Below are 18,796 nucleotides of genomic sequence, written 5' to 3'. Positions count from 1 at the left end.
TTTTTTTTTTACTTCTTTGCAACATCCTTTATGGAAGTGTTTTTCTCTATTTTGCTGGACTTTTAGCAAGCATGGATGTTTTTTTTTGTTTTGCAGATGCAACTTGTGAATAAATGTGTGTGTGAATTCTCGGATTCAAAGTACATTCCCTTCTCTCTCTCTTTCCTTTTTTTTTTTTTTTTACATCTTTTATTTAACTCTTATTCCCCAGTAGATTGGTGTTGGTGTGTCGGTCTTATGTGCTGGATGGATGTGGTTAGTTATAACAGCATTTTAGGCTGCATGTTCTCTGGAAATACATTCTTTTTTTCAATTGTTATTTTGTTGTCCTTGATTAAAAAAGGAAATATATTGCCATAAATATGTATTGGATATATTATATGGCTTCTTTTGCTAGTTCATTTCTTTCATGTCTTGTACCTTGTGCCATTATTTAGTTTAAAGTTTATGTTGCAAATCCATTGCATGAAGATTTACCGGGGACAGTATTCATAGTCTGATTTTATGGTGGTAGTTGGCATGTTACAATTCTATGATTGTTTGCATCAAGTTTTTCTTTCCTTTTCATATTAAAGAAATATGTGCCTCTTATATGTTGTATGCTTATCAACGAATATATATAATTAATAACTAATTATATAAAATTTGACCATTTGCAACCTAAAATTTAATGGTTTGACTTCTTATAAAACTGATAAGTGATAATCCAGCCTTAAAAGCGGTTCATTCAATAATATCAATAAAATGTTATGGGGCATGAGAAGCTAATATTTTTCCTGCCATGTCAGTTGTCGGATTTTTGCAGGACTTTGCCGGATAAATTCTTAATAAGAATGGTGATTTAGGAGTTTGGACATGCTTTAACTTTTAATCCAACTCAAAACTATAACTCAAAATTATTTAAAAATATCCATAAAAATATCCTGAGAACATTTGCCGTGCATATGTATACACCTAAAACTAAAATAATTTTTATGCATTTATTTAGCATCATTTTCTTTTTCAATCTTCTTAGAAACCAATTACTAATAAAGGCCAACAAATTTTGATATATAATTTTTTTGAGTGTTATTTTTTAATATGGGGATGTAAGGTGTTCGATTTTAGGATGGATATCTCTTAATTTTTTAACTTCAAGAACAACTCGCTTGAGAAGAGTTTTTTCGATTTTTTAAAAGATTCAAAAAACATCTCACTTTTACCCATATAATTTTTTTCCTCTCAATGTTGGGAAGAAAATTGAAGAGAGAAGGCCAAAGAATATTAATTCCATATTTACCCTTCTAACAATAAAAAGCAAAATTCTTAACTCATTATGTGGAATTAATATATGTAAGAGTAATAAAGTAATTTTCTCTTCATCTATATTTTTTTCTTATTTTCTTTCTTTTCATTTTCTCTTTATTCAAACAATATATAAAGAAATTCACTTTTTCCTCTCATTTTCTTTCTATTCATTTTCTTTCCTCTCATTTTCCATCAAACATCCAAACATAATGTTAGCGTCAAGTGATTTTTTATAATATATTTAGTTATATAAGTATATTTAACAACAAATAAATATATATACAACAAACAAATAAATGATTATATGTAAATAAATTAAAACAGTAAAAATTATGTTCATTGTTTATAAGAGTTATAAAAAGTTATATTATTATAAATTCATAGTATAATTATCTCTTTTTAAGATTTATTTTGATGTTATTAAATTTGTGCTCCAAACGAAAAAAAATAACAATTTTATAGTTAATATTCATCAATAAACACTACAAACATATCATATTATATATATATGTTCTAACAACAATAAATTTATGTGTATATAGTAGTTGGAATATATGTATAGCATGATGAATTTGTAGCATTTAGATCTTAATATGAAATTTAAATATTTTTATAACATTTAAAAGTTACTTCTAACTTGCTATAACCTATCAAGAATCTTCCCTTCCACATAAATCGTTATGTACACTGGTGGTTTATTTTATTATGATCTTCTAGTAAATTTATATTTCGTACTATTTTTAAATATTCTCTGAACAAATATTTTTTTAATTCTCATTTATTAATCGGATAATATTGATTAATCCGTTGCATATATAACTTTTATTTAATAGTTTATTATTGGCTAATGAGTTACTGTATGATTTGAAATTTCACACTTGTTTAAGCAATCTAATAAGTTAATCATTAGACCAATTCAAATTGATTAATATTCTTTATTCGTTAAGATAGATTTTTTTAGATGATTTTTTATAAATTCAATTCAAACTGAGAGAAAGGCAATATAATATTAAAGTACCAAAGTTTAAGTAGCTATGAGCATGTTTGAAAAATTACAAATTCGATCCTAATGGAAAGAAAGACAATGTATAAATCACTAATTATCCCCTTCGACAATGCCATTAAAAATAACTAGCTTTCATAAGCTAATCTACATAACATACAACATCAAAGTTTTAAACAAAATCTAAAATATCTGGTAAAACCAACATGAAAGTAAATATATAATTAATTATTGAATTCTTGATTCCATATCACTCAATTGGATGTATACAATCTGCATTCGTTGATTTTTTGCCATAAATCTCCTCTTTAAATTCAACATGCACATACAAATATTTTATGTTTTTAGTTTTATTTCTTATGAAGTTATGCTCCTAATTAATGTCTTTTTCCCCTAATCCAATTGACAATCTTTTTGTAATACAGTATTTCACGGGTAATGCTAGGTAAAAAAAAAAAAAAAAGCCAGAACTTGCCTTGTTTAGCATTAATTAATTAGAATTTGAATCCTCTAAAGTTTGAATTTCACTTTAGAGAGTAAAGTGTGATTTCTCACCATTGATTTCATAGGTGGGATCAAGAATAAATATGAAAGAGAAACTATTTAAGAGTAGAAGATCACACTTTATTCTCTAAAGTGAAATTCAAACTTTAGAGGATCCAAATCCAATTAATTATTGCAACAATTAATGAATGCTAAATAAGGCAAATTATGGCTGTTTTTGACCGATTTTCTTTGGTCACCAAATATTTCCGGTCTTTCACAATATCTTCTTCTTTCAATAAGAATTGCATCATCTCTTTTACTCCTTGAAGCACTGCATCCTCATCGCTTCTCTCACTTGTAGTATTATCAATGGAGTCTATTATGTCACCATTATTAGTTGTCAAGTATCCTCCAATAGCATGCATATTTATTTTAGGTTGATGCACTACACATTGTCACCATATCTATTTTTTATCATCTATCTCATCTATCTCCTCTTCATTAGGCGATGTCATATTTTTAGCTATTTTCTCTCTAACACTCTAATTCATTACCAAAGTTTTAACTTGCTCTCACCCACTATTTTAAATAATGATTCTATCTTCAAAAATCATTTGATTTCTATTTTTCCAAACAACCCATACAATAGTAAAATAATAAGTTACCCATCTTCTTCTTTTTCATTTTTCTATGTCCTGATGCATCCAACTTTTAAACTTCTTGCATTCATCCTTACCCACAAATATATTCTCACCGACATCATAACATGAACCAATCACCTTCTCAATCACCTTCTTCCATAATGTATCATTCTCATTCGAAAATCCCACCACCATTTAAAAAACATTTCAGCATTCTTCATTGCCATGTCACCCACTCCCATTCCTCCATGGTCCTTCGGCTTTTGTAGTGTCCCATTTTTTGTAGTCAGCATAATTCTCTTGTCTTTGTTATTTTTCCAAAAAAATTTGGATTGCATTGAAATGTCTTTTTCTTCACCTCTTTTGGCATCTTGAACAGACTCAAAAAATATATTGGTAGACTATTAATAACATGGTGAAAACTCATGTGCAGTCGACTTCACGTGAAGTTGATATTTGAGAGCCGTTAGATGATTTGACTGATTTGACAAAATTTTCATCTAACGGCTCTCAGATAAACTTATTATAAACAATTTTTCTACCTTTGTTAGTAAGCTTGCCTTCTATGAACTAAGCTTTTTCTCAATCTTGTCAATCAGTGACTACTATATACTTATTCTTCTTGAATTCGTCTTTAGAAGAATGCCAAAATATGATGGTGAATCCTATAATACCTAAAAAGAGGTGTCTATTTACTAAAAAAAATTAAAAGTTATTATTTAATTTAAAAAATATAAAAATAAATAATTTTTAAAAAATTAAAATTTACTACAAAAAATAAATTAGATAAAATTTAGGCAAAAATTCATAGACACTATAGAATTTGCCAAATATGATATGGATAGAGAACCATATATTGCACCTTATTACAACCTTTAGACTATGCGTCATTCGCTCATCACAATTTGTCGAAATAATTATAGACTTTTCATCACCTGAAAGAATGGTAGCAATGACCATATATAAAAAGCTTAGCTGACTAGAATTTTTGAAATAAAATATACAATTGAATTGTGGGTTCCGACACACAGGCTGGCTGTAGCATTGGAGAAAGATTGTTTTGGTTATGGCTGCAGCGTCAAATCCATCTGCACTCTATATTGGAGTCATAGGTCCTAATATATTGTTACGTTTTTAGCATTTATATAATATCTATATGACTATATACAATTACACTTTTTATTTTTGATATTGAATTGATAATTGTATTTTATCAAATGTAGTGCCATTTAATTTATCAAAAAGATAAAAAATTTGAAAGACAGAAATTAATTAAATCTATTTTTAGAAAATTAAAAAAAATTAAAATTTGAAATCGAACCTTCTAATTTTAGTATATATATATCACTTATCTCACTCACATAACAAAAATAGCCTATCCAATTAAGGTAGAATATTTTTTTAATAAATATTGTAAGATTGTTTAGTTTACGGGGTGAGCATGGGTAGCGGGTACCCGATTATCCTTTCGAACCCGAACCGAACTGATGATTTTTGTTAGTGATTGGTTCGAGTATCGGTTTTGGGGGTGCGGAATCCGAACCAACTCGCGAACCCGATCATATATTAATTAAATAAAAAATAAAAAATATATATGGCTTTTCCATTAGACAATGATTATTCATTATTAATATGTTTCGATTTTAATTAGTTTAGTTTTTAATGTATTTGGTGTTTAACATGTTTGGATTATTTCTATTGATGTTACATGTTTATTGTACTTGTTGGATTTTTAAGATAAAAATTTGCTTTTTTTAATGAATTTCAAAGTTATCGGGTACCCAATTACCCGAACTGAAGTAATCCGTTGTTAATCGATTTGGTTTGGTTCGGATACATATACAAAAAAATGCAAATCCGAATCAAACCAAACCAATTACATTTTAATCGATTCGGTTCTAATTTTACCATAAATTCAAACCAAACCGACCTGTACTCACCCCTATTTACCAATGAATTTATAATAGATGGTTGACTTCCACTGCTGCAGCAGTGGATTACGATATTCATATGATGCTTTAGTTAGATGTGCAATGACTTCTATGAACTGTGTTTTGCTATATCTGATACCCGAATCATGTAGTTATAATGGATGATAATATATTTGCTTAGATCAGTGTAGATATAATCATATAAGTCCTACTTGCCAACTAAACAACATAGTAATATCCTTTTTTGAATGCGACCTTTTGTAATAAATATAAGAATTTAGTAAGCACGTTTTCTTTATCTTTCAAAAAGAAGTAATTTTTGACAAATAAAATCACATTATATTCTACTCATTCTATTTTAGTTTGTTTGACTCAAGTTTGAGCACATATTTCAGATGATACGAGACATCATGGAAAGACTTGTCTTAAGAAACTAAGGGCTACATAGTTTAGACCTTGGTGCCAAAAGGTTTCTCATGCATAGTACATACATGTAGCCTCCTATATAGCTATCATTTTCCTATGATGTGAAGCAAAGTGTAATAGAATGGTATTGTGGGGTTAGCTTTCTTTTTCATCACATTCTTGCAGGTCAGTAAATGCTTGCTCTTAAAAACCCTTTATTACCATAAAAGCACACATATTTTCATAGTCTCCTTCCAACAATAACCATATGGGAATACAACTAGGCCTGCCAAATCGAGTAGATTTTGCTGGCCGACCTGCCGAGCCCGTAAAAGAAAATGGTTGAGTTAGAATTTAGAATTTGCCAAATAAAAAAAAAAAAAAGCCAAATCCGGACGGGCCATAAATTATTTATGTTTTTTTTTTTTATAAAAGAGTGATTAATATTATTAAAATAAATAATTATACAATTTTTAAATTTATTTTTTATTTTTTATTTTGTTTATTAACTTTATTTATTTTATTTTATATTTTTATATATATGCTCAAAGTATGTTAATTATTTTTAAAATAAAAATGATTTTATTGATAGATATTTTAAATAATTTTTTTAAAGTTAAAAATTTAAAAGAAGATAGTTGATTAATTTTTATTTATATTTAATTTTTTAATTTTTAATTTTTTATATAATTGTAATCAATTTTATTGATTAAAAGAATTAAGTGGGTTTGTTCGTCCACCTGTTAATTTACCATAAAACAATACATTCTAATATTTTGAGTCCGCTTTATATGAGGGGGTCGTTCGATCCCCTTTTTGAGCGGATAGGATAGAACGAACTACCCGCTTTATTATCATTTATTTTCTCTCTTTATGTTCTTTCTTTTATTTTCTTTTTATCTAAATAATACAAAAAATATAATTTTCTCTTTATTTTCTATTAATAATAGTAGCCAAAATCATGTTGAGATATATAATTGTTAAAGAGTACATATTATATTTATTTGATATTATTTTAAATTTGAATAAAACGTATAATTATTTAAATATTTTTCATGCTAATTCATATTTTTCAAATTATTTTAAAAATTTAATGTGTTTAAGAACAACAAATATGACATTAATTAAGTAGATCAATATTTAATTTTATCACTAATGATCTTAGATTTAAGACTTAATTTCTTAGAAATAAAAAGTTATGATATTGCTTTTAAATACTTATTATTCTATTAAGTAGTGAAAATTGATTATTTTTTAGGGTAATATAAATAATGAAAAATGCTAAGAGCACCCTCATAATTTTTAGTGTTTTTAAAAATAAAATTCTAATAATTTTTTAATATTTTTTATAAATAATTAAAAAATCCAATGTTAAAAACATAAAAGTCACTCAGACAATAAAAAAAGAAAAAACACAAATTAACGAGTTATAACTGAAATAATATATTTCCTTTATTCTAACTTAAAAATTTTATACGATGAAAACTCAGGTGAAAATTTAGTCAACTTCTCTTTATTCTTAGATATCGATTCCACGTGAAGTTGATATCTGAGAGCCGTTAGATAAAAATTTAATTAAATCAGTCAAATCATCTAATGACTCTCAAATATCAACTTCACATGAAGTCGATTGCATCTGAGTTTCTACCATTTTGTATTGAGTCTGACTCTTATATTTGGAAGAAAAAATAAAATGGCACATTGTTCGAAAAAGTCAAACTATGTGTTGGGCAATGGCAACGACAATGCTATGAGGCACTTGAGAGTTAAGACCCTGTTTGGTGGTGAAGACGACAATTAGATATAATTGTCACTATTTTGCATTGAAAGGTAGCGTATGGTCTAAGTCTAGTAGTAGCTAGGTGGCTTAATTAGGAATGAAGAATCAAAAGATATATATGGCGACATTTGTGACAGAGAAGAGAAGGATTGGATTGTTGGACGGTAGCGGGCTCTCATCTCCAACGAGATCTCATCAAACGCATGCAGCAGTCACCATGCATGATGCAACCATCTTCTGTCTCCTAATTAAGAAAATCACGAAAGTGGGAAAAAAAAGTAATAGAAATGGAAAACAACAACCACAACAAGAGACACTAGTCCTCTCTCTCTGGATTGGATAAGCTAGCCGCGAGAGAATCTATGGTGATGGTGACAGCACATGGAAGCTTAGATTTTGACAATTCAACGCAGGCGGAGACAGATTGGTAATGGTAATGGTAAGAAATCGGATTCAACAAATAATGTATTGAAAAATCTTTCAAGCATACTATTATTCTAATATTTCAATTAATTTTAATCGTTAATATTAATGATATGATGTTCAAAATGACCCTATAATTTCGTTAGCCTCAATTAGAACTCTCAAATTTGTAATTGTGGCTCCACCTTACTCCTGCGATCATCTCCGTCATTAGAATGCTGATTTGATGCAATTGCATGATAAGGTGGACACTACTTAAACGACGGCACATTGGTTTCACGCCCAAATTCTTTGGAAACCACGTCGTTTCAGTTTTTTGTGAGTTAAAACTCTCTTTCTTTCCACTACGACGATTATAAGTTGCCAAACATTAAGAAAATTCTTATACTACGTGGTTTTCAAAGGATTTGCGCGCGAAATCAATGCGCCGTTATTTAAGTAGTATCTACCATATCATGCAATTGCGCTAGATTAGCATTCCGGTGACGGAGATGATCGCAGGAGCAAGTTGGAGCCACAATTATAAATTTAAAGATTCTAATTGGAACCAACGAAATTATGGGGATCATTCTGAGTATCAAGCCAAATTTCAGAAACCAAATTGAGATTTAACTCAAATATCTGACTTGAAAGTTTTCTAATGTTTTGAACTAAACGGGACAGAAAATCTGCATGCGTAAGTACGAAGGTTTAGCTTAGCTTATTAGCTTAATTGAAAGAGATATCAATTTCAACGAGTTTTTAAATGTTTTAGTCATAAAGTGTAAAATAAAGTGATTACAGCTAGTCCGGTTACCATCAAGGCAGGAATGCCTGCAGTGATCTCATAATCCTTTCTTTTCTTTCTTTCTGAATTCTGATATCACGTGATTCTCATTTAATATTTCTCTGCCCACCCTTTTGGGCTGGGCCTTACCAATTTTCAACCAGGAACCACGGGAGTTAATACAGTACCGGACCTCGCACCAAATACAATTGAAAAATATAAGCAACTATATTTTTGTTCCTACTTTCTAGTTAAATTTTGAACCATAGTAGGGTGTTATTGGTTCGGTTTGGTTCGGTTTTAGATAAAAAATCAATCGAACCGATATATTCGGTTTCTACAGACACAAATGTTCGGTTTGTTATTTTTACAACAACTGAACCGAATTGAACCGAACCAACAGCGGTTTGATTCGGTCTGTTTTTTCAGTTTTTAATTATTAATGAGTAGAATACTATGATGCACGGACACTGACACGGACACGGGACACGACACGACACGGGACACGCCGACACACAAATTTTAAAATCTTACATGATACGGGGACACGCATATATATAAAATATAAAGTATTTTTTATATAAATTGTAATGATATTTTGATATTTTATTGATATTAAAATATAAAATAAAATTTTTAATTATTTTTAATGTCTTATTTTAATTATATCAAGTATTTAAAATATTTTTTGTTTTAATAAATAATAATATATACTATATCTAAATTTATTTTAAGAATATATGTTAAGAATAAGACTGGACACGCGGACACGTGATGGTATTTAGGTGTGTCCAGGCGTATCCGGAGAAGAATTTTTTATTTTTTATTAAGACATGATTGGACACAGCAGACACGCGTGTCGAACGAGTGTCGGTGAGTGTCGTGTCCGAAATGTGTTTGACACGTGGACACGATAACTCAGCGAAGTGTCCGTGCTTCATAGGTAGAATATGAATCACAATAATTAGAGATTTAAAATAGTCAATAAACTAAAATAATAAGAGTAAAACATTGAAATGGTTAGGAGTTGGGAATTTTTGTTGTTAGGTTAAAGGTTAAAATGGTTAAAACATTGAAATGTATGCATATCTTCGGTTTGGTTTGGTTCGATTCGATTTCTATCGAGCCAACCAAAAATCGAACCGAACCGATCGATTTTGTAAAAAAAACAAAAAAAACCGATTTTTTCGATTTTCAAATTGATTATTATAATTTTCGATTCGGTTTTATAGTAATTTTCGGTCTGATTCAATAACTTACACTCCTATTAACCAGTGTCTTCTTAGATCAGAGTAGAAGACATCAACTATATACAGCTAATTTTAAATGGTAAAATGATAGCAGGCATTATGACTTTTGGTGATGATTTGGTTATTATAGCTGAAAGAATAATTGTATTCATTTTCATTATATTCATTCCCATTCTGTGGTCACGCACATTATTATGAGTAACTTCTCTTTTCTTTTCCCTCCCAAATTGGGGCTACCTTTCACTCGGGTTCAAACATGAAATCATGGCTATTTGAATATTTGTCCCCTCCATGAGTGAAAGACCACTGATCCCATGCAGAATCTGCGTCAAACATTTTCCCACTCAACAATAAAGAACTTCCACTGCCATACAAAATCTCTTGCTAAGTACGTATATCTACTGTAAGAAATATCTATATATATATATAATTATAGAAAATTTTTTAAATATTTCTAAAATATTGATATTCTAATAATTTTAACTGTTAATTTTAATTAATATATATTATATATTTTTTTATAATTAAATTAATACTAAAACTATTATAATACCGAAATTCCAAAAATGTTTGAAATTCTTCAGTAATTATAGAAAAAATTTCAAGTGTACCAAAAAATATTGATGTTCTAGTTATTTTAATTCGTTAATTTTAATTAATATATATTATATATATTTTTTATAATTCAGATCAACGGTTAAAACAACTGGAACACTGATATTTTTAGTATACTTGAAACTCTTCCGTAATTATATACCAAATAACATCTTCCCTTTCACAGCAGAAGGAAGAAGTACGGCAAGAAAAAATAGTCAGAAAGACATATATATTTGACCAGCCAAAATACTAAAAAAAGAAATTGCAAAATTTACAAATAAATTTAAGCAATTTTGTTAAATATATTATTATTTATATAATTTTTTTATTAATTTAAATTTTTAGAAAAATTATCATAATATAGATCAGTATTTTAATAATAAGAAATTCAAAATTCATCTCTATTGAACTTGAAAAAAAATCATATAAAAAGAAAAAGATAAAAAATTCATATAAAGTTCACGTAAATAAAAAAAATATTTACGTGAGATATATATTAAAAATATAATAATAATCTTTTATCAGTTTAAATTTTTAGGATAAATAATATCCTGAGGAATCATATTAACGTCGCAGGTAATAATTATTAATTTATTATATTATTTTTTTTATATTATATATATTATCTATATATAGTTAAGTTTATTATATTATCTTTTTTATATTATCTATATAGTTAAGTTTATATAGTTAAGATTGTTATTAGTGCATGGTCCTTAATTGTGTTACGGAAGAGATGAAGTAGATCAAACAATAATAAAGAAACCAGAAGATTAGAAGAGCTCATGGTAATAACAGCGAATAACTAAGGTTGACTACTTGGTTGTTGTTACCTGACAATGGCATCATAGAAGTGACCTGATATAGACATGAAATTGTTTATTGTTTTGATACTATCATCAACATATATTCTTAAGAAAGTAATAATAATATCCAATAATGGGAATAGTTTGGAACAAAAACCGTAACGTTTTATTTTCTCTCTTTAATTTTATGTGAGAAGGGAAATGTTTAAAGAGATAGTAATAATAGAGTATGAAATAGCTAGCAAGTTAAGTAGCGAAAATGCAATTTCCGCATAAAGTTTAATTTTTGGACCCTTTGGCTCATGATTCCTAGAATATTTCAAAGCTTAAGATAGAGAGACCCACTTGCAACTTTTGGTCTGGAAGCAGTTGTTGACTACACACTCGGTGACAAAGGAAGAAAAGCAAAGTATTTTCCTGTTATTTTATCATTTTGTCTTCGCAGGAATTTTCTTAGCTATCATAGCAACATGTTTTTTGATACACATACATATGCTTCTAGGTTAAAATGTATCAGATAAACAAAATCCTTTCTATTTGTAGCACCATAGCGCAAAATATATTATCCTTAGTCTTAGAATAAATAAGAATCTGCATGTGTGTGCTACTATTCACACATATTTAGTACACTAATTTTTCATATGTATGTTTCCTTTATAGGATACACATTGAAATTTAATTTTAATATATAATTAATATAAAATAATTTTATATCTACATCCAATTACGCACTATTATGTCAATAAATATAACTATTTTTTATATTAATTACATGAATAATCATCTAAAAAAAATAAATGTAATTTCCAGTAATTGTGTTGATATTTTTACTGAATTGATGAATATTGAGAAAATGTTTTGCAAGTCACAGGCTGGATGGGTTCGAAGGAAGGAAAGAGGTGATTGGGTGACATAATCAGCAGAGGTCAGATTAGATGAGCCCACGAAATAAACCTCCCTTTGTCCACATCCCACACTGCCCCATGCCTTCTTCTTTAATTTTTATTTATTTCCACTATATATTAATTATTAATTATTTTTAAAAATAAAAAAGTAAACACTCATCAATTTAGTTCTAGCTTTCCAAACAACGTCTTAATCTTATTTCACGCTACACTATTGATTTTAATTGTTAATTTTATTTAATTTATATTAGCCAATATTTTTAGTTAATAGTCTAATATTATTAACTAATTTAAAAAAATATATAGTATACTAAAATAGTGTAAAGAGGGGTGCTAGGAGGCAGTAACTTTTGTGATTTATAGTCATTAAATAACCATCAATAATAATTTTAATAGTGTGAGATTAATGTAAAATTTTATCAAATAGTTCACTTTTATTTACTAATTACATACTGGCCAAAATTTGAAGAAGTTGCTAAGATAAACTTTTTCTAGTGTGAATGTTGGTGTAGTATTTAAGTTAGAGATAGATAGAGAGAGGAGGCAAGAGATTAAATTGAGATTTGAAAATAGAGGTTGCTGGATGGCAGAATGCAGAGGGGCGCAGAATTGTTGTACTGTGTGAAGTGACTGCATTGGCAGATATATGTCCTTGGCGTCAAATCTATCTACCTTCTCTCTGTAAAAAATTGTAACAAATATGTTTTTGTATAAAATATATTGGGCCTACCTAGCTATGAGGGCACTGTAGGTATAGTGCATGGTGTGATGTTGAGTAGATATATAGATAGGGAGAGAGTAAGAAGCATCTCATATATACCAATGCAAAGCTATTCTGGGAGCTGGGATTAAGAGAAAAGAAAGGGTTATAGTCTCTCATATACACAGATCCCAATGCAATGCAATGGAATGGAATGAAGTGGGTTCTCCTTAACTCAGACACAATTCATTCCTTTTGTTTAGTTTAAAGTCATCAGTTTTGTATTGTTTTGGGAACCCATGATGTTGTTGCAATAGAACTCAACACACTTGGAAATGAAGTGGATCAACAGTGATGGTAACAATCATAACGCCTGGTTGGGCTTCTCTCTCTCACCCCATCACATGAAATTCGACCTTCCTAATTCTTCTTCTTCTTCTTCTACTTCGTCCTCCTCCTGCGGTGGGGATCACAGTGCTGCCTTTCATTCTCAGTTGAGCGTGATGCCTCTCAAGTCAGACGGTTCACTTTGCATCATGGAAGCTCTCACTAGATCACATCAAACACAACAAGGTTTCTTTCCTTCTTTATTTGTTCGTTCATTATTCTGTCACTTTTGTTATAATAATGATGATGGTTAATTTTTGAAGCAGTGATGGTTGGTAGTTCGTCTCCGAAGCTGGAAGACTTTCTGGGTGGTGCAAGCATGGGAACACACGAAAGAGAGGCCATTGACACCATCTACTACCCTCCTCATAGAGGCTTTCTCTCAGAGCCTTTGAGGCATCCACCATATTACTCCCTTGGCTGCCATGGCATGTACCAAGCACCACCCCCAACAATGCCCCACATAGCAGAAGCAGCAGCAGAAGAAGAAGAAGAAGAAGAAGAAGGCATTGATGGATTCAAGAAGTGGGTGGAGCAGCAGCAGCAGCAGCAGCAGCAGTCGCTGAGTCTGTCAATGAGTCCAGGGTCGGAGTCAAGTTGTGTAACAGCTGCGAGGCATGAGAATGGGAAGAGTGAGTCGTCGGTGGTGGCAGTAACAGTAATGGACAATAGCAACAAGAAGAGAGGGCTAGCTAACAAGCAACCAGTTCACAGAAAATCCATTGACACTTTTGGTCAGAGAACTTCTCAGTATCGAGGCGTCACCAGGTTAGTTTCCTACCTTTCTTTCTTTTTTTCTTTCTTTCTTAAACTCCTCACCATCTTTTTTCTGTCGAAAATCAGCCAAAAACGGCCATAACTTGTCTTATTTTATTTGGCATTCGTTAATTGTTGCGACAATTAATGAATGTTAAATAAGACAAGTTCTGGCTGTTTTTTTGTCTACCTTATTTAGCCTTTTCTTTTTAATATTTTATTGTTCTTGTTGGTAGGCATAGATGGACTGGTAGATACGAAGCACATTTATGGGATAACACTTGCAAGAAGGAAGGCCAAACTAGGAAAGGAAGACAGGGTTAGTTAATTAGTTACAAAATCGTATTAGCTTTTCTTATATTTTCTATTGCTTCATTTTAATTGACTCTCGTTTCTTTATGATGATGATGATGATGATGATGATGATGATTCAATCAAATAATGTTATAGTGTATTTGGGTAAGTCTTTAGCTTCTGCTCCCTAACGTCACGTACCTTGCTTTTTTATGCTAGTTGTTACTAATTATTATGTGGTCATCAATTAGGGGGTTATGATATGGAACAAAAAGCTGCAAGAGCCTATGATCTTGCTGCCCTTAAGTACTGGGGACCTTCAACCCACATCAATTTTCCGGTATGTTTTCTTTGTTCTTAAATCTTAACCACTGCTTCCAATGTTATTTTTATTTTTGTTTATTGTTTGACACTTTTAATTTGACAGTTGGAAAATTACCAAGCGGAACTTGAGGAGATGAAGAACATGACCAGGCAGGAATATGTCGCTCACTTGAGAAGGTACACATTAATTATTGTCTACTATTTCAAAACACATTTGAAATGCATAAATGCTAATTAATCTTTTTTTCTTTTTCAGAAAAAGCAGTGGATTTTCTAGGGGTGCTTCAATATACAGAGGGGTGACAAGGTTTATTGCGATTCTCCTGTCTTTTTTTTTTTATCAATTCAAATTAGGATACTTGAGCTAAGCTAAGAGTTTGAATATTTATGTAGACATCATCAACATGGAAGATGGCAAGCAAGGATTGGCAGAGTTGCTGGGAACAAGGACCTTTACCTTGGGACATTCAGTAAGTCTCAATTACAATGCAGCATTCTTCTTAATACTAATTAATCACTTACTCTTTTTATTACAACATTTTTCATAAATCATAAGCTAAGCTATTAGCCAGTTATTATTGTCTATTATTCAACTCTCTAAGTTTTTGAGTGAGTCAAATTAAAAGATTTTAATAATTTTCCCCCCCAAAACCCAAGTGACTGGTGCTGCTTTTGTAAGGCTGACCCATCACATTATCATTGCAGCATTCCACTTTTTATAAGGCTGTTGTATACATAAATATATGACATAATATGAATATTGACATGAAAGGGAATCTCAGCATACAAGAAAAATGGTTTAAGGATAGGAAAAGTTCAAATATTTTCCTGAATACTTTTTCACTTTTACCACCGTAATTAAAACATAGGCACTCAAGAGGAGGCAGCAGAAGCATATGATGTAGCAGCAATCAAGTTCCGTGGTTCCAATGCAGTTACAAACTTTGACATATCAAGATACGACGTGGAAAGAATCATGGGGAGTAACACTTTGCTTGCAGGGGAGCTAGCTAGGCGAAACAACAAAGATACTGCTATTGAACCACCAAGATGGGAGGCCATTGAATACAACACGAATGTGGAAGCAGTTCAAGCTAGAAACAACAACAATGACAATAATAATAATAATAATAACAATGATGTTGATTCCAACTGGAAGATGGTTTCTGGTGGTGCTTTCTCTGTGGGGATACATGATCTGATTGGGATTGAAGGGCAGCATCAGCATCAGCATCAGCATCATCAGCAGCAGCCATTGATGGAGGCTTCTTCGCTTGTGACCAGCCTAAGCAGCTCAAGAGAGGCTAGCCCTGATAAAATAATGGGTCCCTCGTCAATGATCTTTCCAAAACCTCTTCAACTTGAACCCAAGATGGTTCTTAACAACCCCTTAACTAGTACTGGTGTTGTTGGATCTTGGTTCCCTTCTCAAATGAGGCCAGCTTCTGCTGCCATCTCTTTGTCTCACTTGCCTGTTTTTGCTGCTTGGAACGATACCTAGAATGACATATTCCCTTCTCTTTCTTTGTTACAATGTCACGTTTGCATGTAGAAAAAGAAGGGTGGGGGCTGGAATTACAAAATTGTTATTATTGGGGACAAAAAGGTGGGGTTTCAAGCGAATTTGAGGGAATTAATTAGTCTTATTGTTGTTGTTATTATCTTATTATTATATTAAATTAATGTCATCTTTATGTACCAAAGTTGTAGCTTAGCATATATGGCCTTTACAGTCATAGCCTTTTGGCCATATTGAAGATATGCATATTTGGGAGGGAAAGGAGTTAATTAATTGAAGAAAAGGAAGTTACTAATGATTAAAATTCTGTGAAATGATGTTTGGCAATATGGGAATGGAAAAGAAGTGGGTTGGTGCATTATTGAATTTGCTTTTTTTATAGATCTCCGGTTAAGTACAAATTACCAACTCATCAATGTTTCTCAATAATTGCAAATACCGTTCTCACTTTGACCACATCATCAAGTTTTTATTGCCATTATGTCCCTCTATCTACATAACATTATGATTGCATAAACCTTTTTCTTATCTCAACTTTCCTTAAAGGCAAACTCAATGCTCAATTCTTGCATGAAATAAAGTTTCTGGTTGGCTTAATTGTCATAATTACATAGGGACATATATCTTTAGGAAGGGGAATGTAGGAATAAATTAAAAGGCATTATTATGTACATGGTTTAAAATCTCTTTAACTTTAGTTTTCTCATTCCAATTGCAAAGAGATAATGGACGTAAAAGGTGTTCCATGTCTTGTGTGGATGCATTTTAGAGCATGATTTCTCAACATGTTATGGAGTGCTTTCCCACGTGTGTATGTGTAATATGTTGTTGATTGCAAAATTGTTGAATGTTGACCAAGACAAGGAGGAATCAGTGCCGGGAATGCTGGGAATAGTTTATATATAAACTCAAGTTGGGAATAGCTGTTTCTTTGCTTGATCTCTCATATAATGATGATAATGATGTGTTAATAATCCAAATATTTAATGAAATTGTCTTCACTAATGGAAAGAGAAGAAAATGACAGTCCTATAATGGGGGGTGGATGAAATGAAATGAAATGAAATGAAGGAATCCAGCTACACCTTCTCTGCTACAGTTTCTCACTAAAAAGTTGTTTCCTATCTTGCCCTTTAGCTTCTTCCATTCTCTCGCGTGATTTCTTTTTTATAAAAAGGAGCTCATTGCACTATTGCTGCACATTAAAGAGAGGAGTTCGGTACAATACAAGCACTATCTCATTTTATCATTCCACAAAATGCTGCTGCTGAGAGTTGAAAATAAATCTAGTTATAATTCAAAAGAAAAACCAACATTATATATATCCCCACAATATTCTCGCATAATAAATAAAGAATCAATCCCATGATTTTTTTTACCAATAAATTATAACTCAAATGACATAGTCTTTCTATACTCAATTAAGAGGTCAATTTATTTTAGTTACCAAACATTTTTTATTGGACAGTTATTAATATATATACAAGAGATGACTCAAATTTTTTATACTTATTTATATAGATAAATGAACTGTTTTCCAATAGAGAAAGTATAGGAAGTCAATGGAATATTTGTACAATATGTACAATGGAAGTTTAGGGATGTCCGATTCAGTATTAGAGATATAACCATTAGTGTTATCTTTTTCCATCAGCCGAAACTTTTGATCCGAAAGGTCAAGAGTACGATTCTTGGTGAACCCCAAAATTAGTTTAAGCTTTTGGGATGAGATGTTTATTATCTCTGGTACCCAAATGATTATTCTGAATAATATGTGTGATGTTCATTTTTTAACTCATATAGCCTATTGTACACATTGTATAAATATTCCATTGACTCCTTAACGGGACTTTTTTCAATAAACCTAAATTAGTTAAGAATAATATTATATTTACATAATCAATAAAATTAATCACTTTTTGTGAATACTCGTCTAACAAAGATATTTTTATATTAAATTCTAATAATATAAAAATAAAATGTTGCCTGATTTCAGAAAAAATTATTGACCCCTAATATTTTTTTATTAGTTAAATTAAGAGGATATTATTTTCTATTGTTAGTTTTTTCCAACACGAGGAACAATAATAATAATATATATAATTGTTGCAGAAATAATTAGCTAATTTCCTACCAAGAAAATGTTGCCGACGAAAACCTTGAAGATGAACTAGTGAACTAGTATCTTTAAGCTTAGTCGTTCGCGAAAACGGTGCAAATGATAATTTCTCTTTAAGCTACTTGTGAAACAGAAAATAGAGCTTTATTTTGACAAAGGAAAAGCGGGGATGTTTGAAAGTGAAACACAAGAAGGGAAGGAGAATGTGCATGAAAACAAACAAAAGGTAAAACTAGAATAAGATTGATGGTCAAAAAGCCAGCAAGTCTCATGGATAAAATAATAATAATATAGGAATTAAAGTAAAAGATGCACCTCACCCTTAACAGGAAAGAAAAGTAAGTTCCACTTCAATTTTCTTTAATTTGTATCCATATATCCTCCATAGAGAAAATTAGTCAACAATTATGATTACAA

General features: G+C 30.6%; 1 protein-coding gene across 1 annotated transcript; it reads left to right on the top strand.

Annotated features, from left to right (window-relative positions):
• Positions 1-12,827: 12,827 nt before the first annotated feature.
• On the top strand, positions 12,828-16,574 carry LOC112765279 (AP2-like ethylene-responsive transcription factor ANT). Its single transcript, XM_025811194.3, has 9 exons — positions 12,828-13,553; positions 13,634-14,135; positions 14,360-14,442; positions 14,574-14,582; positions 14,669-14,757; positions 14,845-14,918; positions 14,998-15,048; positions 15,135-15,211; positions 15,611-16,574. Exons 1-9 carry the CDS (start codon positions 13,316-13,318, stop codon positions 16,240-16,242), a joined length of 1,755 nt encoding a protein of 584 aa, XP_025666979.1. The 5' UTR covers positions 12,828-13,315; the 3' UTR covers positions 16,243-16,574.
• The last annotated feature ends 2,222 nt before the right edge of the window (positions 16,575-18,796 follow it).

Source organism: Arachis hypogaea, chromosome 17 (assembly GCF_003086295.3).
Source record: "Arachis hypogaea cultivar Tifrunner chromosome 17, arahy.Tifrunner.gnm2.J5K5, whole genome shotgun sequence".
Taxonomy (NCBI): Eukaryota; Viridiplantae; Streptophyta; class Magnoliopsida; order Fabales; family Fabaceae; genus Arachis; species Arachis hypogaea.
Note: the sequence above shows the minus strand (reverse complement) of the source record. Positions and strands in the feature narration are given on the sequence as shown.